We start from the raw sequence: 27,229 nt of genomic DNA on the forward strand, positions 1-27,229 counted from the left end.
TATTATATAAATCATGTTCTCAGACTATGTATGATAAAACTGTGCCAACCAACTGACAAAATTCGCTGCTTTGCGATAAGATATTTGAACAAAGAGAGTCTCTATGTCCAAATTCTCGTACGATATCAATAACTGAATAAACATTACAGGTCGGGTATTATCGTCAGGAAAGCGAAACTTAATCTAAAACCAATAATTTCAATGTACTTTACAGAATTTTGGAAACTGAACTACATTCTTCTGTGTCTACTCATCACAGATGTGTGCAGGTGGTTCTGATCAACATTAATTTATTTGGACAACGTAACTGAACGAGATAATTTCACAATGGCTTCACCCAGGACATCGAGTGGCTACAACAACCCAGCATTCTCCAACCAATATGATTACGACAAATTAGCGCGGTACCCTTCACCAGGTGTACTGAACCATGGCAACCAGACATATATAGCAACGGCAGAAGTTGACAACTACTGCTACGAAGAAGATGAAATTCAGATGTCCGTGGTCGTCCCAAAACAGAGGCATCTAGTACGGGAACCTCCCATTGGAGCTGCAACAACTCTTAGAATTTATGAAACTGGAGAAGGTAACTTATCTCCAAGAATAACAGCAACACCAACTTCACCAAAAAGACACCGACAAAATATAACAATCACATCTCCTGGTAACAGACGGAGAAATGAGACCAACTCACGTCACAGCAACGGTTACAAAAGCGACACAATTGCATCACCTAGCAGAGTCCATAGATACGAGACAATTCCATCCCCTGACGACTATGAAAACGAGACATTCTCCACTCGAAATACCCACAGATATGAAACGATCTCAGCATCTACCAATGGCTACAGAAACGAAACAATCTCGCCTCCTAGTAACGACTACAGAAACGACACAATCTCATGTCCTAGTACTAGCTATAGAAACGAGAAGATCTCATCCCACAGCAACGGTCATAGAAACGAGACAATAACATCACCGAGGACGCCGAAAAAGGACGTTTCTATCATTATGACATCGACACCAAGGAAACCAAACGCAGCTCCATTGTCTCCAAGAGGACCTCAAACCGTTTCACCAAGAAGACATCAGCAGAGGAATCAAACTGCCGCCACCACGCCGAGAAGGGCGATTTTGGCAACATCGCCGACGAGACCCCCAGTCCGTAGCGTGAAGTACGTGGTAACTTCTCAGCCGTTGATGCCGACCCAGAGAAGCACGGCGGTGATAGCGCCGATGTACTCGGCCAATACTTCAATGGTCTCTACCATCCCCGCGACGCCCAAGAAGGAAGCCTTCCTGGCAAAATCTCCAGCCAAGATGGAAATATCGCCTGGACTCAAAGCCTCGTGGATTCAGATTCCGGAGCCTTACCAGAGTCCTCCGACCGGCACCATCGTTACGGCCGGCGCCATCCTCCTCCTGTGTGGCGCCATCTCTACGGTGCTCTGTCTCTACATGATGTTCCAGGTGAGACCATTATGTAATTGTAATTATTTATTCATTTTTACTTGTACAAAGTATAAAAAGTATTGTGATGTTAAAGTAAAGAGCTGAAGTCGAGTCAATCAGTGAAGCAGAACTTCTTAAAGTCATCATCATCATCATCCTTCATGCATTAGGAAATTGATTCCTGTAGCAGCTACTGAAATTGGTCCATCCATCTTTTCGCTGGTCTTCCAATATCTCTTCTTCCCCGAGGTTTATATTTCCAAAACTTATATGGTATCCTGTCCTCCTGCATCCTTGAAATGTCAGACATCCATGTATTTCTATATTCTTCTATTTTGTTGTTTAATTCATATATCTCAAGTTCTTCTCTTATTTCTTCGTTTCTTTTATGTTCTATTTTCCTGTAACCTGCTACGCTTCTCAAAAATTTCATCTCATTTGTTTGTAATCTAGAGGCATCTCTCTTTTTCATAACCCATGTTTCGCTTCCATATAGTAAACTGGGCACTGACATCACCTTATAAAATTTTAACAATGTATCTTTTCTAGCTTTTGATTTCAGGGTTCTTCTTATTGTTCCATTTATGTAATTAAATTGTTCTATTTTTTCTTTTTGATCATAGTCTCCTTTATAAGATAAGGTAACACCCAAAAATTTAAATTTATTTACCTGTTCTATGATATTGTTTCCTATTACTATTTTAGATCTTACAGGAGATTTGCCACAAAATGCCATAGTTTTAGTCTTATGTACAGATATCTCCATATTATAGTTCTTATTTATTTTCCATAACTCATGTACTGCTCTCTGTAGGTTATTTTCATTATTTGCTATTACTACCTGATCGTCAGCGAATAGCATCGTCATTATGAAATTATCTTCATTAAAATTCTGTGTATAGTTCTTTATTTTTATTTTCCATTTTCTTAATATTTCGTCCATATATATATTGAATAGAATCGGCGACATACTGCAGCCTTGTCTCAAACCTAAGTTAACTTCCTCTACTCTTATCTGTGTATCACCAGCTATTTGTATTTTAGAATTATTATATATGTTTCTAATCACTTCAACTAGATGCAATGGAATACCTCTATTATATAATATTCTCCATAATTCATTTCTATTTATTCTATCAAACGCCTTAATATAATCAATAAATGTTAAATGCGTTTCTCTATTAAATTCTTTATGCTTTTCTATTATTTGTTGTAATACAAATATGTTATCTATACAGCTTCTTCCTTTCCGAAAGCCTGCTTGTTCATCCATTATTATAGCTTCACTTATAGGTTTTAGCCTTTCTGTTATTATTTTGGAGTAAATTTTATATGCTGCATTTAGTAGAGATATTCCTCTATAGTTTTCGCATTTAGATTTGTCTCCTTTTTTGAATATTGGTTGTATAATTGTCATTTTCCATTCTTCAGGTATTTGTCTCTGTATCCAACATTTATTCAAAAATTCCAGAAATCTTATTTTAAAATTTTTGGATGCATATTTAAATAATTCACTGTTCAGTTTATCACTTCCCGTTGCCTTCCTATTTTTTGTATTTCGCAAAGCTATCTCCAATTCCTCTAATTCTATTTCATCTACATTTGTTCCAGATCTGTTATTTATCTCTTCCTTTTCATTAATATTGTCTTTATCTTCTAACGTTAGCAGTTGTTTATAATATTCCAGCCATTGTTGATGTTTGATTATTTTAATATTTGCTACATCTCTTTCAGTACAATTCAGATGCCTAATTATTTTATAAGATAGTTCTTGCTTTCCATGTACATCATTTTCTATTTCCGTTATAAAATTATCCCATCTATCTTTATGCATCTTCCGACTTAACCTTTTAACAACTGCTGCTTGTCTTTTATATTCAATTAAGCGGTCATTTGTCTGTTGTTGTAAATGCTTTAAATATAATCTCTTTTTATTATTTACTTCTGTTTTAAGTTCTTCTGTCCATATCATTGGTCCTTTATTTCTCCTCTTCATTATTTTTTTCTTTCCCAAGGCTTCATGTGCTGCTGTGTTTAATATTAATTTCAATTGTTTCCATTCGTCTTCGATGTCATTCTTTTTTGGTACCTCCTTTGTTTTCTCTTCTAACCGTCTCTGGTATAATTCTTTGATAGATTGTTGTTTTAGTAAATATATTTTATATGCTTCCTTTTGTTCAGAATTCTGTTTCTTACTAGGCTTATACCACCTAGTTTTAAAGTTCACTTTTGCCTGCAACAGATAATGATCTGTATTTATTTCATACCCTCTATATACTCTAACGTCCTTGAACAGTTTTGCTGTTTCATGATTAGCTAAGAAATAGTCAATAATTGTTCTTGTCTCTCTTGCTGCCCATGTGTATTTATGTATCTCCTTATGTTGGAAGAATGTATTCATTATCCTAAAGTTGTTATACAACGCAAAATCTCTCAAAAGACGTCCGTTACTGTTTATAACTTGTTCTCCTGAATGTCCTATTATATCTTGGATAGCTTCCTTCCCAATTCTTGCGTTATAGTCGCCTCCTATTATAATATAATCATTCTTAAAGTAATTAACAATTTCATAAGAAGGTGTCAACGGTGTGTAGCAGTTGGTGGGGGATATTTTCAACACCTACAGTAGAACCCCGATTATCCGTCACCCTATTAACCGATCAGAGAATTATCCAACTGTTTTTCTCGCCCTATTTTTCTATAAGCCCTTACCATTACATGATATGTCGTAGGAATGCTTCTGCACACTTCCGGCAACAGGAGAATTTACTTGTGGTAGGGGGTGTTTTTCCCAACTTGTAAAATAGTAGTCACTCTCTGCTTTCAAAGAAATGACCTCAATAACTTTCACAAAATTGCAAATCCGTGCATCATTTGGTCTTTGTCCTACTGTTCGAGTGGTCGTACGGTTTAACTTCTATGCAAAATATTTTTCAAAAGAGTATCGAAAGAAAATGTATTGAGCTTAGTATCGAAAAAAAAATGCAAGTAATTGAAGGATTTTGGAAAGTAGCTCATGTCGAATACAATACCAGATAGGCGATTCAACTTACAACTGTGCGCTATTTATTACAAAACAAAGATAAAGTGTATAAAGTACGAGAATGTAAATCTACGACACGATACTTCTACTCCTATCTTTCCGCAAACAATCGCAAGGATTTCCTGTCACTTAAAATCCGTCATTGACAACCTAACTTAAATTAGTCAACTTCTGATCCACTAACTAGTATGTTAAACAGAAGAGCACTTAGAAAATTACGGAACTGTAGGCCTATGCACTTCATTTATGAAAATATATATTACGGATTATCTGATTTTTTCGATTAACCGTTCAATCCATCCCCTTCTTTACCACGGATAATAGAGGTTCTACTGTACTTTGAACTGGGTAAGTACAAATTTCTATACAAAATGTTTCGGTGCCGGCAGACCGGATGGCCGCTTGGACGCAGATAAGCTTCTAGCGGCGGGCGACGGAAAAATAAAAACCCTGCGGCGTAACAAAACAGTGTCAGTGTATATGAGAAAGTATGTGCCTTTTCAATTGTTTATTTAAATTAAAGATTATTCAGAAACGATGACACGGAGGAAACGGAGCAGTGGTGGAACGAGAGTAGGTATAAGAAGAAATCTGTACACTCGAAGGAAACTTACTTCATACAACTTTGTACAGCACGGATTCCCACAGAACGTGCCAGGATCTAATTCCGTATTTCTGATAGTATTTACTCGTTATCTGCTATCGCCAAACAAATATGGATCAGTCGGCTGATGACTGTCCACAAAATAAATGTTAATATTTCCAAGGTATGGAGTACTACCTATGTTTGCCTGTGTTTATCTGCAGTTCCTTATCTGTGTCTTTACAGAACGGAAGACGCTATTACCTGGACTTCGGCATGTTATCTGGATTTGGATCGGTTCTATTAGGTTGTCTTGGGTTCAGATCCAGGAGGTGGCAGTGGCTTCCGAATAGAAATTATGTGTCAGGTGAGTGTAAATTAATATTGTAAACACGTTCAAAGTTTGGACATTATGGTTATTTTGAGGAGTCGACATTTTAAAATTGATTTGACCAGTTTTGTTTCCATTATTCGTCATTCCTCTTTCTTTGAAATTAGAATAACTAGGTTTTCTAGGAAATTCTATATTATCTACTCTTTATACACTATGTTTCTTTTAATAGATTGTATAATTTTGTATCTTCAGAACCTCGTAATATTTAAAATTGTGCCGAAAAAGTGTTTTTTAATCCGTCGCGTGAAACGTACTTTTGTCCAAAAAAAATTCATTGAAATCCGGGTTTCTGAGTCATTATGTACATATATAAAAGAATTACCGGTACTATTACACTAGAACACGAATTAAATAAATTAAATTAATTTCTTATTTTTATTCCATCCTGTCATTGGATAAACTTATATAACGTTAGCCTCTGATTGAGGTTCTGGCTGATATGTAAATTTATTATCAGGTAGTACGTTTCACTTGACGATATGTTTCAGAGAAAGAACTATTGTTTGTGTGCATTTGAAGTCTGACTAGTGTGATATGTAGCTAGTGGGCGATATATGCAATAGAAGAGGGAAAGGAACTGGGCACCCTATCCAATTATCTCCTGGCCTAGTTGCCTCATAAGTGGTGCCTTCTTGGTATCACTTGTGAGGTTCAGACTGTCTTCGGATAGTTGACTAAACAACAACTATAACATTACAACAATAACACCGTTAATATAAATAATAATAATAATAATAATAATAATAATAATAATAATAATAATAATAATAATAATAATAATTGATTTTAAGCGTAATCCGTAGCCGTGAGCTGCAGAGCCTACAGGTATACAATACCTAGAGAACGCATCTTTAATCATTTCGTGACATGACGCTACATCTAAAATTAAGGTGTCACGTCGTCCTTAATAAACATAGGTTCGGAAACCCATCGTCCTAATAAACATAGGTTCGGAAACCAATCGTCCTAATAAACATAGGTTCGGAAACCCATCGTCCTAATAAACATAGGTTCGGAAACGCATCGTCCTAATAAACATAGGTTCGGAAACCCATCGTCCTAATAAACATAGGTTCGGAAACACATCGTCCTAATAAACATAGGTTCGGAAACCCATCGTCCTAATAAACATAGGTTCGGAAGCCCATTGTTCTAATAAACATAGGTTCGGAAACCCATCGTTCTAATAAACTTAGGTTAGGAAACACATCGTCCTAAAAAACATAGGTTCGGAAACCAATCGTCCTAATAAACATAGGTTCGGAAACACATCGTCTTAATAAACATAGGTTCGGAAAACAATCGTCCTAATAAACATAGGTTCGGAAACCCATCGACCTAATAAACATAGGTTTGGAAACCCATCGTCCTAATAAACATAGGTTCGGAAACACATCGTCCTAATAAACATAGGTTCGGAAACCAATCGTCCTAATAAACATAGGTTCGGAAACCCATCGTCCTAATAAAGATAGGTTCGGAAACCAATCGTCCTAATAAACATAGGTTCGGAAACCCATCGACCTAATAAACATAGGTTTGGAAACCCATCGTCCTAATAAACATAGGTTCGGAAACACATCGTCTTAATAAACATAGGTTCGGAAACCAATCGTCCTAATAAACATAGGTTCGGAAACACATCGTCCTAATAAACATAGGTTCGGAAACACATCGTCCTAATAAACATAGGTTCGGAAACCAATCGTCCTAATAAACATAGGTTCGGAAACCAATCGTCCTAATAAACATAGGTTCGGAAACCCATCGTTCTAATAAACATAGGTTCGGAAACCCATCGTCCTAATAAAAATAGGTTCGGAACAAATCGTCCTAATAAACATAGGTTCGGAAACCAATCGTCCTAATAAACATAGGTTCGGAAACCCATCGTTCTAATAAACATAGGTTCGGAAACCCATCGTCCTAATAAACATAGGTTCGGAAACCCATCGTCCTAATAAAAATAGGTTCGGAACACATCGTCCTAATAAACATAGGTTCGGAAACACATCGTCCTAATAAACATAGTTTCGGAAACCCATCGTACTAATAAACATAGGTTCGGAAACCCATCGTCCTAATAAACATAGGTTCGGAAACCCATCGTCCTAATAAAAATAGGTTCGGAAACGCATCGTCCTAATAAACATAGGTTCGGAAACCAATCGTCCTAATAAACATAGGTTCGGAAACCCATCGTCCTAATAAACATAGGTTCGGAAACCAATCGTCCTAATAAACATAGGTTCGGAAACCAATCGTCCTAATAAACATAGGTTCGGAAACCAATCGTCCTAATAAACATAGGTTCGGAAATCAATCGTCCTAATAAACATAGGTTCTGAAACCAATCGTCCTAATAAACATAGGTTCGGAAACCCATCGTTCTAATAAACATAGGTTCGGAAACCAATCGTCCTAATAAACATAGGTTCGGAAACCAATCGTCCTAATAAACATAGGTTCGGAAACACATCGTCCTAATAAACATAGGTTCGGAAACCAATCGTCCTAATAAACATAGGTTCGGAAACCATCGTCCTAATAAACATAGGTTCGGAAACCAATCGTCCTAATAAACATAGGTTCGGAAACCCATCGTTCTAATAAACATAGTTTCGGAAACCAATCGTCCTAATAAACATAGGTTCGGAAACCAATCATCCTAATAAACATAGGTTCGGAAACACATCGTCCTAATAAACATAGTTTCGGAAACCAATCGTCCTAATAAACATAGGTTCGGAAACACATCGTCCTAATAAACATAGGTTCGGAAACCAATCGTCCTAATAAACATAGGTTCGGAAACCCATCGTTCTAATAAACATAGGTTCGGAAACCCATCGTCCTAATAAACATAGGTTCGGAAACCAATCGTCCTAATAAACATAGGTTCGGAAACCAATCGTCCTAATAAACACAGGTTCGGAAACCAATCGTCCTAATAAACATAGGTTCGGAAACCAATCGTCCTAATAAACATAGGTTCGGAAACCAATCGTCCTAATAAACATAGGTTCGGAAACCCATCGTCCTAATAAACATAGGTTCGGAAACCAATCGTCCTAATAAACATAGGTTCGGAAACCAATCGTCCTAATAAACATAGGTTCGGAAACACTTCGTCCTAATAAACATATGTTCGGAAACCAATCGTCCTAATAAACATAGGTTCGGAAACCAATCGTCCTAATAAACATAGGTTCGGAAACCAATCGTCCTAATAAACATAGGTTCGGAAACCCATCGTTCTAATAAACATAGGTTCGGAAACCAATCGTCCTAATAAACATAGGTTCGGAAACCAATCGTCCTAATAAACATAGGTTCGGAAACACATCGTCCTAATAAACATAGGTTCGGAAACCAATCGTCCTAATAAACATAGGTTCGGAAACACATCGTCCTAATAAACATAGGTTCGGAAACCAATCGTCCTAATAAACATAGGTTCGGAAACTCATCGTTCTAATAAACATAGGTTCGGAAACACATCGTCCTAATAAACATAGGTTCGGAAACACATCGTCCTAATAAACATAGGTTCGGAAACCAATCGTCCTAATAAACATAGCCACGGAAACCAATCATCCTAATAAACATGTGTTCGGAACCAATCGTCGTAATAAACATAGATTCGGAAACCAATCGTTTCCGAGGAATGGCATCATTATGGTCACCAACTGAATACACTTCGTACATTTGCAAGCTCTTTTCTTAACTGGCAGACTTAGCGGTCGTTCGTACTTATATGTTTTGCAACGCGAGCTTTCGGATCAGTTGTCTCTTTGGAAAAAGTATTTGTGGTACGGTACATTCATGACGGAGCACCGATCTACTTCAATCTGAAGTTCGAGAGTTAACACGCACAAGCTTTCATAAGAGGTGCATCGGTCGTAGTTTACCAACACTGTGGCCTCTCAGGTCCCCAGACTTCAATCATCTGTATTTTATTGGACATATATGAAATGATTTTTGTATTTCATCCTTGTTGATGTTGTTAACTAACTCTTGCAGCTCATTGCCAATTAATATCAACGCATTAGACACGCCAGGGATAATCGAACGTGTACTATTGTCGATGAAGAAACGTTCTGATGTATTTCTTATCATGAACGGTGGTCATATTGAATACACGTTTAAAGCTCTCCTCCTCTAGTACATGTTGTATTATTCCAGAGCACCTGTACTTACGAGATTTAATAAAATCTCATAGATTTCGAAAACGGTTCGTTTCCGGACTTATGTTTATTAGGACTTTTTGCTTTGTTTCACTTTCCTCTATTCACCCCTGCAGTTTGTATCTATATTTATGAAACACTCTGTATATGCACTACAACATACAATCTTACTATCGTTTCCTTTTTATTCAATGAATGGTTAATAGATTGATGGAACGATTGCAAAGGGAACAGAGGTATCCCCCAGATAAGACTGCCCCATCACTGTCTTTGTTCACCGCAAATTTCACTTGTACTCGCTGCGACTTGAATCCGGGTCTTTTATGTGGAGAACCAAACTACAGACCTACATATTTACCGATTCCATACGTGAGGAAATGAAACAACGAGGCACGAAGTCACTGGTGCGACCGAAAAGCTTCAATTTATGTAGAGTTTTTTATTATGCTTTTTACAATAAATCACAGGGGTGTTTTGCACGAATTTGCCTGAGGTTACAACACAAAAGAATCGGTTTATGGAAAATGCAGGAACTCTGTGGAAAAATGAACCAACTGATCTTTCGTAAAGATGAAAATTACCATTAAAATATTTTTAAGGTTGTTTTCCGCTTTAGTAAAAAAGGTTCCTGTCCGGTGTAGTGGCATGAGCGGCTACTAACCAAAAGTTATGAGTTCAAATTCCGGCTGGAAAATTTATTTTACTAAGTATGATGAAGTTCAGCGTTTGGTCATCGACCAACTGGAAGAAGATTGTTGTGTACATAGTAGAACGCAATAGCATGCTTCGAGGTTAGTACATTCAGTTTCTGATTAATATAGTGAAGTATGAGAGTATCTCGATAGCGGGGTTGCGCTCTTAGTTTGTTTCGTTTATACAAGGTGGGCTTTGGGAAATAGTACAAAATGAAAAGACGAATATCAGAACATATGCATAACTATAAAAATTTTATTTATGACAGATATATGTACATGAATTGCCATTCTATGTCTTTAATATAACATCCTGCAAACGGCCTCCATCGGGATTGATTTAGAGCTGCAAGCGCTCTCTGAAGTTTCTCATTACAAGTTGAATCATTTCATTTGGAATGGCATAAATCTCTTCTTGGATTACCATTTTCAAATCCCGAATAGATAATATTTATAATAATATTTCTCCGCCGGGAGAAAACTTTCTCTTTGAGATAACCCCAAAGAAAATAGTCTGGGACTGTCAGATCTGGAGATCTAGCAGGCCACTCCCAATCGCGAGTTCAATCGATCTGAAAATAACAGGCGCATTGTAGCCATCGCGTTACGGGCCACATAGCCCAACATAAGATGGACATATAGCATTCGAAAAGGTTTTAAACTGCTTGGAGAGACGAACTGGGAAGGTCCAACTCTTAACAGGGTAGAATGGGAAAAAGCTTCTGAAGAAGGCCTGGGCCAGCACTGGCCTGTCGAGCCATGATGATGATGATGATGATGATGATGATGATAATGATGATCTTAGTATGTACGTAGTTATTTCTTCTTCCAGTGAAATATCCTATATACGGTAGCACGTAAAAATTATCGTTATATATTAGTAAATATAAATTTTGTACGGTTCTTTCGCTTCCGCGGTGAAAGCTTTTTCCCATGGCATACCCGTGGAGTACACGATATAGAGTAATATTTGAGCCGTTCAGAGCAGAAGAGGTGTAAATCAAAATTGGGTAATGAGGTTTAAAGTAAAAATTCTGTAAAATACAGCGCAAAGTAGCAATTAATATGCCCTTCGTGCTATCCACTGACTACTAATAGGTTAAATAAATTGAATATTAATTGCTACTTTGCGCTGTACTTTACAGAATGTTTACTTTAACCCTCAATACCCATTTTTGACTTACACCACTTCTGCTCTGAACGGCTCATTTATTATATGCAACCCTATTTCAAATTTTGACGCACAGGCCTTCATTGGGTTAAGCGATTAAAGACAATGTTTAAATATTGTAATCTAAGTTTCATAAAAGGAAAGATGTGCAACTGATAAGTTTTTTATTTTTAATGCTTTATGACGTAGGCCTACGGAGCACGGTGGTGTGGTAATTAACACATCCGCCTTGTATTCCGGAAGTTAGGGGTTTCATCCCAGGGGACGGCTATCCTAACTTGGATTTTTCTTGCTTTTCCAAATTTCTCTAGAAATCTAGGCGAATGGTGAGGTAGTACCACCACCCGTTTCCTCCACAATCTTACAATCATTAATAATTTCATGTCGTTGACATCTTTTCACCTTCCGCGACAGACCAGCCATCTGTCTGAGTAGTAGGCTGTAACAGCTGGCTGAGTGTGCTCCCACCTATCGAGAGGAAAGAGCATTATAGGCAAGTGCTGAAAGGTGGAGGCGCCTAGCAAAAAGAAAGTGTTTATGGCATAATATTACCTATAGTGATGCGTTGTGTTGCAGTTTTTTCATCCTCCCGTCCCATCGTTGCTCACTCTTGAGATACGCTGTGGGTAAGCTATAAGGCGGAGGTGAACTATCCCCCCCCCCAACAGTTGCATTATATTGGGCTTTCACTGTATGCTACTTAGAGTACCCATCACTTGTCTAATGTTTATACATATTCTAAGAGAAGAGCTCTAGTGTTTGAACGAATGAGAATGGGGAAAAAAAAAAACACAATATCAGTAACAGGTGTACGTCAAAGGCGAAAAGTAAGGAGAGAGAGAGAATGAGATAAAGAAGAAATAAAAGAGAAGGAAAATGAGTACCGCAATGAAAATAAGGAAGAAGACGAGAAAACCCAGTAGGAATGAGATTAAACGAAAGCACAGAGGAGAAAAGAAAGAAAATTGATTAGATGGAAGAATATGAAAAAAAAAAAACGAAGAATAAGGGAAGAAGATGAAGAGGTTCAATGATTGAGCTGTTTGGACTTTTTCCATTGCTAATTTTCAAAACTGTAGCACAGCTTTTCGAAGAGTGGATCTCTCTTTGTCGTCAGGTGAAAATCTACTGTGGGGATCGTTACAAACAGCTAGTCTGTCTGACTGATCGACGACCGTCAGGTCCGTCAGGTCGTCTATCAGTCAGGCTAGCCATTTGTAACGATCTCCACAGTAGATTTCCACCTGACGACGAAGAGAGATCCACTCTTCGAAACGTTGTGCTACAATTTTGAAAATTAGCAATGGAAAAAGTCCAAACAGCTCAAACATTGAACAATTCACCGTTGCTCTCCTCCCCTCCCCTTCATTCACATCAAGATGAAGAGGGAAATGGAGAATGTTTTTTCAGTTAGTTATTTAACGACGCTATATAAAATACTAAGTTATTTAGTGTCGATAGAATTGATGATAGCGAGATGTATTTGACGAGATGAGGTCAAGGATTCACCGAAAATTATCTTATATTTGTCTTATGGTTGGGGAAAAACGGGACAATCAATCCAAGCGGGAATCCAAACAACGCCCGACAGTAGCTTCGGATCAGCAGGCAAATCACCTGCCGCTTGAGCTACGCTGGTGACATATGGAGAATGATAAAATAAATTAGAAATGAAATATGCAAATAGCCAATGAAGAAAAATGGGGAGAAAGGAAGAAGAATTAAAAAATATTATAGAACTTTTAAAAATATAAAACTTTAAAGCTCCGTTGTGTTAAAATATATTTAAAAAGATGTAATATACCTTAAATACGCTGTACGACCTTTCAGAGTCCGTTTACTCTATCATCATCGGTGCAACTATTGCTTGATGCCTGTGTCTTCCGGATTACTGTTCTTCTCAGGGTGGGGATATATAGGTATGGTGGCAGGAGAAGATGGGTTGCCTGTATTGTTTATTAAAAAATCGAGAAGTAAGAGTATTTTGTTTGTATAATCTTCTGAGTCTATATACGGTATCTCATATAGTTCTAATACATTTAATTGTTGGCTTTTGGATGCAATGCGTAGTAAATTCCACAGTTTAGTATATACGGTCACGAAGCTCAGTACGTAGTAAATATGCATCCATAGATAGTTGCTAACCACTAGGATCGCTACTATCGCCTCATTACAGACAATGCGAAATAGTACCGGCACAGTCTATGGTTCCTAGCACCCTCACAACTCAAGCTACGTGACTGTATATACTAGACTGTGGTAATACCATTGCCTGTTTCTATGCTATTTTTAACTGTGGGTGGTGTTGACAATATTATGTTCTGCATAATTCAATTCATTGTATGGTTGTTTAATTATTTTACTCTGACCCTTGTATCAATTTGTTTTCTCTGATGTAAAACCCGGAGTAATTATTACATTTTATTTTGTAAGCCCTATTATATGTCTTTTAGGTTGTATTTCTTTGTTTATTTGTTTGTTTCTCTCTGTTATTCAGATATTTCTATAACGTGTTTTTGTTCTGTAAGCTATGTTATATTTCAATTTCCTAAAAGACGACGCAATATTATGTGTAATGCTATTGTGATATATTAGTGAAATGAATTTATTTTCTCTTTGTGATTTATGTCGTTGCTTGTTAGTTCATTAAGTTTAAGCTTAGCTTTTTTATTTTTGTATTAATTATTTCAGGATTACATCGATTTTCTTGGGCTATGTACTCGTATTTTATTGTGTTCATTTCTTGGTTGTAATCATTTTGGTCTATTGATATATTTATCATTGATTGAAGTACTACGTATTAGTGTAAAAGGTACATTACATTTAAACATATTTTAACACAGTGAAGTTTCAAATTTTTAAAATATGTTTTAAGGTTTTATACAGTATTTTAAATGTTATAAGTATTATAAAGTGAACCGATAACAAGAGAAATGAAAAAGAAGAATGAATAGAAACAGGATTTAAGCCACAGTCGCATTTGTCGCATTTTGCTACTCGACTTCTAAAAATGCAACAAACTTCCAAAGTAGCCTATATGTTCGAAAATGCGACAACCACATTGGACTTCAGAAACGAAGGTGGTAATGGAGAAAATGAAATCAGAGATCTGTATGAACTAATCTGAATTTAAATGAAATGCTAATGGCATGGGCAATATTATATATATATATATATATATATATATGTTCAGGAATGGATTTCAAAGAGTTGGTACAATTCATGTAAGTTAAGTGAAGAACTTCTTCTAATTGATTTACATAATTCCATCGCATACTGTAAATTTTGAGCAAGGATATACTGTAGTTGCAATAATCTTGTAAAAACTGGAATTAGAAACATCCTTTCAGTAAACAGAGTTAGCACTCTGCTAACAATAAATCTTAAGGACCTACTAGTAAAGAATTTCAACGTTTAGTGTGTACATAAAATAACGTATTTTAATGTGATGTAAATTCAGCAGTAATTGATTCTAAATATACTTAGGTCTAACGATTTACTTACATAAGTATATCTAGAGTGTGATGGCTGGATTGAAAGTAATAAAACTCCAAGAAACAAATTACGTAACTTTTTGTTTCTGCATACTTTATTAATTTTATCTTTCTGCACAATTATTTATATTATTGCACAAGCATTTTGCAATTTGCACAAATATAATTTTTCATTTGTGCATTTTTGCGACAATTTCTAGCTTAAACCCTGGATAGAAACAGCAAAGGGAAAAGACGAAAAGGAAGGAGAGGAGGCCCAAGAGAGGATTAAAAGAGGAAAAGGGGTAGTCTAAGTGAAGAAAAGAAAAACGGGGAAGGAAACTAAGAGAAAAGCATGTTGGAGAAGAGTCAGAGTATGGGGAACACTGCGTGTTACCTGTACTTTGCATCTTTGTTATTTATGTACAGTTACCCTGAAAAAGAATGAGACGAGTCTTGGTCGTCGGAAGTTAAAGTTCTACAGCGCGGTTCACTCGATATCGACGTAACGATACATACCACGACAAATAGTACAAGAATTGTTACAAAAACCACAACAAGGACAAGGACCAGAATAAGGATCACGAAGAAGACACCCATTTAAGGCCAGGATTTCACAACATAGCTCGAGTCACAAAATATCATTGCTTCACTGTACCGAATGGCAAATGCCTGCTAAGGGATCTACATTCTGGACTGGTGCTGTCACTGTCTTGTCTCGGTAGCTCATATAGTAGCGTGTCGGTTCCGCTTTATAACCGAAACGTCTCGTGTTCGATCCCGGGTAAAACTTTTTTTTTAATTGAGGTGTAATTAATTTGTTCAGAGTTCCTCGACTATCTAATTTGTCGAAAAATATGGAATAATTTATGCCCAATTTCTGGGTCTTACAAGTGGGCTGAACCTCGTCAAAAAAAATCTTTCTTGGAAGTTAAAAGTATTCTACCTCAAACAATAATCATAAGAAACAAAAAGAGACCTGTTAACTTAAAATCTTGTCCACATGCCATCAGCTTCTATTACAACTCTAAGTCGATCAGGCATGGATGTCACGAGATTGTGGAATAAGTTCTGATCCCCGGCGAGATCTTCCCAGGTATCAACAACTTGATCCCACAATTCGTCTCGATTTCGAGGGCGTCGGTGGGCATAGGTGGCTATCCTTCTCTTTTTCAATTCCGCCCATAAATTTTCGATGACATTCAAATCAGGTAACTTCGGAGGCCAATTAATGATTTCGATCTCGGGTCTCCTTTGAAACCATCTTTGAATGCTTGCAGCATAGTGCACGGGATGGTTATCCTACTCGAACAGCAATGTTCCTTCAGGAAAAAGTTCTCGGGCGGAGGGAAGGAATATATTTTCCAGAATTTGCTCGTAAGTTCCCGCATTAAACCGGCCATCGATGCGTTCTATAACGCCAGATCCATCGTAAGACATCCACCCCCAACACGATATGCCAAAGCGCCCCGATCTTTCACGTCGGAGCACATAGCGCTGATCATGTCGGAGACCATCCTCACGATAGACACTGACAGAACCTTCGTAATCACTCGAGATGGTTGTTTCGTCGGAGAAAATTACATTTCTCCAATCGAAATCCACTCGATTGGTAGCGAAGGCAAGACGGTCGACAGCTTGTGCGTCCCCCAGTATTTCCATTTGCGTAACCCTCCGGCTCCTAACACCGCGGTTCCTCAACCTGCTGATCACAGTTTGTGAAGAGCCGGGAAAGTTAGATGCTGCTCTTATTTCGTTAACAGTCCGAAAGGGTCCTGTCGAACTGTCTCGAATAAGAGAGCATCCTCTTCCAATGAAGAAATCCGCGAACGCCCAAGAATAGGGCGATTTTCGATCTCCCCTAAATTTTGGTAACGATGAACCCATCTCGCGGCTGTACTTCCAGGAACACCGACCAAACGACCAACAGATCTAGCACCATAGCCAGCCTCAACTAGAGCTATAACTCACTGTCTCATGTCACGTCGGTTCGCTCATTACGATGAGAAATGAGAGATGACGATAATACTTTAGTGTAGACAATGACTATTTAACGTGATATAGAATTATTGAAATAACAGCCATCTTGCATAGTAAGAATTAATAAATCAACCCTAAATTAAATATCTAAATAACAGGATATAACAGGAAGTCCAATTGTTGCGAAACTAATCAAATTAAATCTAATTACATTAAGTAAACAAACCCCAAGTTATGACACCACATTGCTACAGCTAAATTGTAGGTTATTAACATAAGCATTGAATAGGTCCGTGGTTGTGCGTTGGACGACAAAACCATCATCGAAAGTACGAATCTTGCCGAGGAATGTAACTTCTTGCTTTTTATAATGTAAATCAGACTTCTAACTACAATCATTCATATTTCTTACATTATTTATTAATATTTATAGCCAACATTGAATTTGTAAAGAAAAGACTTTAGAAATCTCATATGGAATTTGTGATCTGTAATGACATAAACATAGATTATCTCTCGGAACTTTTCCGTAAAAGTAAATTAAATTCACTCCTTGAAACTGGAAAACTTCGTCGCAGAGTCATTTTCCCACAGCATACAAGCTGAAGTAGCACAGCCATTGATAAATGTTTTGTACACAGAATTAGATTGAATTTCTATTCGACAGAACCTATAATCAATGGCTTGTCTGAACATGATAAACAAATCCTAAGTGTTTCCAATGTCACTGAACAATTTCAAAATATTAGTTTAAAAACTAAGAAAGAATCGTAAATGCTGTATCTAGTGATTATTTACATTTATGTCTACAAAATGAATCTTGGAAAAACATATATGATATTGGTACTGCTGATATTAAGAGTAAATGTATTGAATTATTCACTTAATTTCATGTTCTCCACTCAATGTTGTGAAAAAATTCAAAAGTAAAAACATGTAGATAACGCAGGGACTTCAAAATCTCATGTATTAAATAGAAGAATCTATATGTAATGAGTTGCAATGTAATGATCCTCATGTTCTTAAATACCGCAAGAAGTACAGTGTAATTAAAAAAATTATGAAAGAGGGAAATAGAATATATTTGAATAGAAAAGTACAAAATTCAGATAATGCAATTAAACCTATTCGGAATATTATTAAATTTAAACTTGTAGATATCCTAAGAAAGAAAATATTTTTTCATTAAAACCAATGATTATAAAGTAGAGGATCCCAAATCTATTGCAAATTCTTTTAACGTATTATAGTATATAGTACAGAAATATTATTGACAACTTAAACATTCAAGATTTTGCAAAAGATACTGCAATTGGTTACTTAACACATGCATTTAATAATTAGTATTAATATATGTAATTAGTCAATAACTGCAACAGTGCTTTTTCATTCAATCATAACATGAATAAAATTGAATTCACATTAAATTAAACACTATTGCAAACACGTAGATAAAATAGTTAAAATTAACTGAAGGGGTGAGAATGAAATAATCCAAAGCCATACTTTTAACGAAAATTGTTTTGTGCGAGTGCATTTCTTACACATATGGGAAAGCTATTAATAAAATATTGTAATAATTACTCAACAAATGACATTGTCTAAGGACTCTAAACCTTTGTAAAAATTTGTCTATTATTATATACTTATATTTTTTAATTTCATTTTAATTGTTAGTTTTTAATATATATGCATTTACATTGTATATATGTGTGTGTATAAATGCATTCATTAGATTAACGTTTATAATATTATAACTTGTAATTTTGTATTGTTTGCGATCATTAACACTTAATCTCAGGACTTTGTAAAACCCTATTTCAACGTGACTTAGCTATTTCAACGTTATTTAGACAAAAAAATCATTGTGTAGACTAAGAATCGAACTCGCACTCTTCTGCACAAGTCTGCAGAAGTCTTACCGTCTGAGCTATTGAAACGACATGAAAGCTTTCCTTTCTGTGCGGAGTGTCGATCTAGTCATGAAGGTCCATTGTCGATTTAACTACACGATTTATGTATACATTTATCTTTTATTTACGTAATATTATCATATTTTTTGCAGTTTTTGAAGTGAATTTCGGAACGATGCTAGTAACAAACCAAATAGCCTGAATTTAAGTAACTCAATATTCGTTATCTTGTGTATCAGTGCTCTGGTCTCCGATCATGCGCAGTGTCTTACATCTGAGACTTAGGAATATTCAATCGTCTCATTCTTTTCCAGGGAAACTGTACTTTCCTACTACAGAGAATGTTGAAAGGTTTCGAAATAAAAAGGAACGTTAGTGAAGTTAGTCCATTTTTCCAAAGAACCAGCTCAATTGTTTTACACGCGAGAAGCAAGTTAGAGGTATAAAAAACGGAAATAATTTTATCGTGTGTCGTGTTTGTTTTCACTGCTTCAAAGTGTTGCCTTTGGAGCCATGTACTGCGTTGCCTGATCCCTGCCTGCCCGCCTGTGCTGCACCGCAGGTCAAAGCTTTGTAGCGCTCGCCGAGGGCTTGTTTATATTTCACAAGAACAACAACCACCTCCACGATTTGGCTCCGAATATTGATTTTATCTCTTTCTAACTGGCAGTTTAAAAACATTCCGGATAGAGTCTGCAGTCTAGACACGATAAATTCATTAAAAAAGACATTGTAACACAGGATGCTAACAAAAAAGTGTTACTACAATTACTGTATTTACCACCACCAACATAATCATCATTTTTGGGGTGTTTATCGTTTTACTTTCTTATTGTACTCTTGCAAGGCATAAAGAGAACCAGAATGTAATCTGAAGATGAAAATCAATTCAAGATTTTTACGGAAATAGACATTTTCAGCATTTCTAATACGGAAAAAGTGGCTTAGGGCCTCTTGTCTCTTAGTTCATTTGTGTACAGATGTTTCCCCCGATTATTAGTCTGATTTTGTTCATATTCAATTGTTTGTGTACAGATGTTTCCCCCAATTATTAGTCCGATTTTGTTCATATTCAATTGTTTTTGTGCAGATGTTTCTCCCAATTATTAGTCTGATTTTATTCATATTCAATTGTTTGTGTACAGATGTTTCCCCCCATTTATTTGTCCGATTTTGGTCATATTCAATTGTTTGTGTACAGATGTTTCCCCCAATTATTAGTCCGATTTTGTTCATATTCAATTGTTTGTGTACAGATGTTTTCCCCAATTATTAGTCTGATTTTGTTCATATTCAATTGTTTGTGTACAGATATTTCCCTCAATTATTAGTCTGATTTTGTTCATATTCAATTGTTTGTGTACAGATGTTTCCCACAATTATTAGTCTGATTTTATTCATATTCAATTGTTTGTGTACAGATGTTTCCCCCAATTATTAGTCCGATTTTGGTCATATTCAATTGTTTGTGTACAGATGTTTCCCCCAATTATTAGTCCGATTTTGTTCATATTCAATTGTTTTTGTGCAGATGTTTCCCCCAATTATTAGTCTGATTTTATTCATATTCAATTGTTTGTGTACAGATGTTTCCCCCCATTTATTTGTCCGATTTTGGTCATATTCAATTGTTTGTGTACAGATGTTTCCCCCAATTATTAGTCCGATTTTGTTCATATTCAATTGTTTGTGTACAGATGTTTCCCCCAATTATTAGTCTGATTTTGTTCATATTCAATTGTTTGTGTACAGATGTTTTCCCCAATTATTAGTCCGATTTTGTTCATATTTAATTGTTTGTGTACAGATGTTTCCCCCAATTATTAGTCTGATTTTGTTCATATTCAATTGTTTGTGTACAGATGCTTCCTCCAATTATTAGTCTGATTTTATTCATATTCAATTGTTTGTGTACAGATGTTTCCCCCAATTATTAGTCTGATTTTGTCTGATTTTGTTCATATTCAATTGTTTGTGTACAGATGTTTCCCCCAATTATTAGTCTGATTTTGTTCATATTCAATTGTTTGTATACAGATGTTTCTCCCAATTATTAGTCTGATTTTGCCATATTCAATTGTTTGTGTATAGATGTTTCCCCCAATTATTAGTCTGATTTTGTTCATATTCAATTGTTTGTATACAGATGTTTCTCCCAATTATTATTCTGATTTTGTTCATATTCAACTGTTTGTGTACAGATGTTTCCCCCAATTATTAGTCTGATTTTTTTCATATTCAATTGTTTGTGTACAGATGTTTCCCCCAATTATTAGTCTGATTCTGTTCATATTCAACTTCTAAGAGTCAATTTATCCGGAAATTATACACATGAAATATGTTTAACAAAAATTTAATGGCCCTTTATTTTAAACAAAAACCACATAGTGACGCACCACTTCATGAAACGTAAAACGATTTATTCGTGATTTTTTGTAGTATATATGATAAACTGACAAGAGAGGTAGACTAGTTAGTATCGTCTAAGAATTATTTCAAGAGAATTCAATTATATAAGATTAATTATTTCTACTTTCTGCTGCAAATTTATCAAAGTCCATACCGCTTAACAGTAGAAGGGACGGCCTCTTGCTCCCATCTTGTTAATGAGAGAGTAGTGAAAACGTTCGTTATACGAGAGTGAAACTCGAAATTAAGTATTAAGAAAGAATTCTCTGTAGAGAGGCTTTTCATGAACTATGAATATATTTTAGCATTCATATCAAGTTTAAGTTTCGTAATTAGAAAAACAAAATTGGAAATGATTACGATATAATATGCGTAGGTAATTTTATGTACTAAAATATATGTAAAATTAATTAATTAAGGCCTGAGCTACTCAGAAACTATACCCGACACCGTCTCAATTTCCTGGATAGCTCAGTCGGTAGAGCGTTGGTGCGCTGCCAAAGGTCCCGGGATCGATACCCGGCTCCAGAACAATTTTTCCCTTCAAATTATTCAAGTCTGCTTCACAGGGAGCTATACTAGAAAACCAGATTTGCATAGTGTATAGGTTACTGTTGATACGTTAATAGAAAACCACACTTTCAAGTCACACAGAGTTTGTGTGCACTCAAAGTTGGGTTTCTGGCGTCTTGTAGCCCACTTGAGGTGTGTGGATATAAAGGGAAAAATTGAGACGGTGTCGGGTGTAGTTCATGAGTAGCTCAGATAGAATAGACAAGTCCTTGAAATTAGGTTACTTATTATAGGTCAATGGATGAGTGACTAAATAGATGGTGACAGTGGCATATTTCGTTATAAAAAAAAGCAACTGGGTAATTCTCTTTGAACAGAAACAGTTGATTGCATGTAGTCATATAGAAACAAAATTCAAGCAACTTACTGAAAACAAAGATAAAGAGGTTGCTAGTTCTGAAGAGTAAATTTCACTATGAAATTGTTTAATTATGAATAAAATATGACTTTTTATAAATGCAAAACTTGACTTAATATGAAAATCATGAAAGAGCTCTGGCGGTGTCCTGTCACGAAAAATAATATCACAGTCTAGTATATACAGTCATATACTGTACAGTCACGAACCTTGAGTTGTAAGGGTGCTAGGAACAATAGACTGTGCCGGTACTATTTCGCATTGTCTGTAATGAGGCGATATTAGCGATCCTAGTGGTTAGCAACTATATATGGATGCATATTTACTACGTATTGAGCTTCGTGACTGTATATACAGAGCGTTCGCCTACGGGTGGGGCTTATGGACAGACGCGACACCGCAGGCAGGTCGCTTTCCTAGCCCCACCCGTAGGCGAACGCTCTGTAGTAGACTGTGATAATATCATGATGGCGGTTGAATACTATAAGGATGGATGCACAGGTTTAAAGATTGATGTTATGTAAATAATCAAGCTAATTTTAATCATTGATAACCATGGTATCCAATATTGGCATATATTAGGTCATAAGTGACAAAAATACGACAAGCGCTTTCATTATAAACATCCTGAAAGATATGAACGGCAATACATAGCAACAGACGTAAACAATATTTTATCGTACTGAAATTACTGTACCGTATGCACTTCAAAATAAATATTTTTCTCCTTACACCGGTACTGAAAAAAATAGTAAAAATTGGAACGATGATTGAATTACGGAAAAAGGCCTATAAAATAGTTTCACTTCATGAATATAAAAAAGCAATTAGCAGCGAAATCGAATGCATTTCTGCCTTCTGTCTATCTGTCTTTCTTTCCTTCCTTCTTTTCTTCCCCACCCACGAATCAGTTTATCCAATATGAAGATGTGTATTACATTTTAACAGATTTCGGTACAAGATTAATATGTATAGACCCAGAACAAAATTTGGGCTACCTGAATTTTTCAAGTTCTAATTATAACATACTGCACGTGCTCAGGTAGCCCAAATTAATTTCTGGGTCTGTACGGAATTGAAATTTGGATTCTTGAAGAGAGTCCACCTGTATGTAGACAACAATTTCACACAACTGTCCACAAGTAGCATATACAGTATAACTTACGTGGCTCTTGTTTACTGCACATGCTCAGTGTTGTAAACGAAACTTATACAATAAGGGAGCTCCAAATTTTATTTCCGCATCTATACATAAATATTGAAATCAATATTGGAATCCAGTACTCAATACATTATACAAAAGAAATTATGCAAAGAATAAATAATAATTGGGACCATTTATAATGGAGGTAAACATTCCAACGCGTGCTAAAAGAGAATGCTCCCTGGACCAAATTGTCGTATTTTGCAGTGGTCGTTAGTACTAATGTACCGGTATTTAAAAGACTAATAATTTAGAAACATGTTACATAAATCATCCTTGTGCCAAAAGAGAATGCTCCCTGGACCAAATTGTGCCAAAAGAGAATGCTCCCTGGACCAAATTGTGCCAAAAGAGAATGCTCCCTGGACCAAATTATCGTATTTTGCAGTGGTCGTTAGTACTAATGTACCGGTATTTAAAAGACTAATAATTTAGAAACATGTTACATAAATCATTCTTGTGCCAAAAGAGAATACTCCCTGGACCAAATTGTGCCAAAAGAGAATGCTCCCTGGACCAAATTGTCGTATTTTGCAGTGGTCGTCAGTACTCGCTGAAATGGGTAATAATATAATAATATAATTATATTGTACGTATCAAGATCGATTATTCAATTGACAGGATATTTTATGAGGTTGTCATGACTGAGATATCTATTGTCAATTGCTTTTGTAAGAAGGCCTTGACTGACGGGTATATAAGGACTGGCGCTCTTAGGAGTGGAGGTCGGGGTTTGGGATGGCCCACAAGCAACAAGTTATACTAAATATGTTTAGGATTAGTGTAAAACTAGCCTATGTCTCTATAGTGGGCGGGACATAAGTAACATTCACCATAATGAATGTACAAAGGACTTTTTCTGTCATGAGTTTAGTCAGATCTTAGCATGTTACAAAATGTTTATAAATTAGTGTATTTTACTTGTAATCATACTGTTACGATGTTGAGTTTCGGTAATTTTCTAAAATACAATGCTCACGGGACGGGATAGGCTACATACGTGATGAGGGCGTCAGATTTAACATAAAATAATGGAAATAGCATGACGTGCCGCAGGCTACAATCCTTTTATACTAATATTATTAATATTATTTCACTATACGTCATTACTATGTACCTTAATTAGTAAGGTGTCACTAGCCACGAAAATTTCGTCCGACAGATACTGAATTTTACAAACTAACCTTATACGAAGCTTTACAAAAATAACTTTCTACATGATTCAGATAGGATACAAGCAATATGTAAATGACCCTTTATCAACGTAGTGACTAAAGTGTTCTGTTTAAATATGCATAATGTATTTTATAAGTAATTATTTTCTCTATCTGTAATTTAATTGCATGGTAATGTTTAAGTAGAACATAACCTCTCGAAGTGTAAAACAATTGTAATCCCTGCTCGCATTTAGAGTACAACTTGTTAAAATAAACATATTATACCTGTACACCATTTTCTAATTATATACAACAAGCATTTCGTATTACTATTTCATGCTAATAGCAATCTCATGTTCATTTTTCAGGTTATATAATTCTCAGCATGTTTAGTTTACTCACATGTGCTGGCTTGATCGTAATCCTGACTGTACAGCCGAAACCAGGAGAACCACTCGCAGATGTCGCAGGAGGCGCTGTATGTGGGATTGCAGTTCTCTCACTTATCCTAGCAGCCGTCGGAATTATATCCTCTCGCTGTTGCAAGTATCCTCCACCCGACAACAGAGTGGAGCACTGCGCTGAAGGTTTCACTCTCTGAAACCACAATATTTTAATATTCTACATCTAGTGTTACAAACTTTTCGTGCAATTTTATATGTATATGAAAACAAATTTATGCTTATTTTTTTTTAAATTTCGATATTCTGTGACACTGTATGATTATTTGAGTATTTCAATGTGAATTATTAAACCTCTTTAATGACATTGAAGTATTAATTTTCGAAAACACCAACAACTAATTTAAATACATCCACTGAGTTATGGAAATATTACAATCGATAGTGAACGTATTTTGTTAACTCTATATGTGAAAACAATATAACAATCGATTGTAATATTAAATTGTATATATTGTAAAGTCATTACAACAATCAAAATGTGATGTAGGCCTACCTACTTTGTATGTGAAAACATTACGAAAATTCATTGTGATATGGAACTTTCTATTTAAAAATGTCAAAACGATCAATTTTGATCTTTTGATATAAAGTTTTTTATATGAGAGCGCCACACAATCGATTGTGATATTACATTGTGTGTGAAAGAATATCATAATAAATTATGAAACTATATTTAGCCTGTGAAATCTTCACAGTAATCGCTTAAACAACTACACTTAGTACGTAAAAATATTACGACAAACAAATGTGCTAAATTCTATGTTTTCAAAGTAACATAACACTTTAATACATATGAAAACATTACATCACTCTGTTATAATATATAATGAAAGAACTTCAGATTTGAAATGTAGGACAAAATGAAACAACGGCGTTATTTCACATAAAAATGCTCTTTAACATCAGGATATGTTTTCATTGTTTTATTTCGGTTGCTATGAAAAGGTTTATTTTGAAAATTATAAAATAAATTAAACAATTAAAGACTTTTTTAGTTACTTATGCTTTCTTCCTTCCTTTTTTTCCGAATATTTAAGCCTCGAAATGGCTGTGCATCGTTTGGTGTTTATTATAGGAGTAACAGAGAATTTTCAAATTCACTTAGAATATTATTATTATTATTATTATTATTATTATTATTATTATTATTATTATTATTATTATTATTATTATCATCATCATCATCATCATCATCATCCTCATCATCTTAACATTATTATTATTATTATTATTATTATTATTATTATTATTATTATTATTATTTTAAAGGTGTATTTAATTTTAAGTGTGGGCTCTACAATTTATATCCATTCCGGAAGTTTGTCGAGAAATTTTAACAAAATAACGATCATGCTGAAAATGGCGGTTTTATTTTTTTATATATATAAATCTTATTTGTAACAAAACTTCAGCTAACTTCAAATGTGTTCTGATTTTAAATGAATCCATATTATAAGTGTTTATGGCGATCTTGTACTAGAAGTATGTGAAAATTGACTTAATGCTATTTTATTTTGGAGCAGCACAAAATGATTGTTATTCAAAGTGAAATGCAAAAGCATAACTCTGGTAGTCAATTAAAATTCTTGATATAGATTTTAAACGTGTAATTTTATTTTTTGTATAAATATAAAAATGTTCTGCTATAATTAGTACGTCCCTTGCGGTGAATTTCGGTGAAGTCCGGACAAATCCACTCTCCTCACCTCCACGCTGGGGCACCCTGGGATCTTTTAAGATGCGAAAGAGAGAGTGGTGCGCAGAAAGCAACTGGAAGCTACCGCATTTACCTTTCCCAAGAAAAACTGCAAACATGGCATGATGAGTCTAACTACATAATAGCAATGGCAAAGAAAGCTTTTAATAGTAAAAGAAGCATCTTCTGGAAAAAAAAAAAAAAAAAAAAAAAAAACTAAGGAAGAGTCTAGTGAAGTGCTTTGTGAGGAGTGTAGCATTATATGGGGGCAGAAACATGGACATTACGACGAAGTGAAGAGAAACGACTAGAAGCATTTGAAATGTGAATATGGCGAAGGATGGAATGTGTTTCATATAAAGATTACTGAAAAGCCTTCTCTCTTTCAAGTCAACGCCTATTTTCTTTAGGATCCCCATCAGTTTATTCCAATTCACTCTGTCAAACGCCTTTTCTAAGTTCACAAATACTACATAC

The 27,229-nt window shown here is 35.5% G+C and overlaps 1 protein-coding gene across 3 annotated transcripts in view; it reads left to right on the forward strand.

The window, feature by feature from the left end:
* The window catches only part of spdo (sanpodo), a 78,660-nt gene extending 52,399 nt beyond the window's left edge, over positions 1 to 26,261 (forward strand). For 2 of the 3 annotated variants that reach the window (XM_069829830.1, XM_069829824.1), the window contains exons 2-4: positions 260 to 1,473; positions 5,328 to 5,448; positions 24,961 to 26,261. In XM_069829830.1, the coding sequence (XP_069685931.1) occupies positions 328 to 1,473; positions 5,328 to 5,448; positions 24,961 to 25,193 (1,500 nt within the window). In that variant the 5' untranslated portion in view covers positions 260 to 327 and the 3' untranslated portion in view covers positions 25,194 to 26,261. Of the gene's footprint in view, positions 1 to 214; positions 1,474 to 5,327; positions 5,449 to 24,960 lie in introns of all 3 variants that reach the window. The other variant, XM_069829819.1, reaches the window with a different exon arrangement.
* Positions 26,262 to 27,229: the final 968 nt, after the last annotated feature.

Source organism: Periplaneta americana, chromosome 1 (genome assembly GCF_040183065.1).
Source record: "Periplaneta americana isolate PAMFEO1 chromosome 1, P.americana_PAMFEO1_priV1, whole genome shotgun sequence".
Taxonomy (NCBI): Eukaryota; Metazoa; Arthropoda; class Insecta; order Blattodea; family Blattidae; genus Periplaneta; species Periplaneta americana.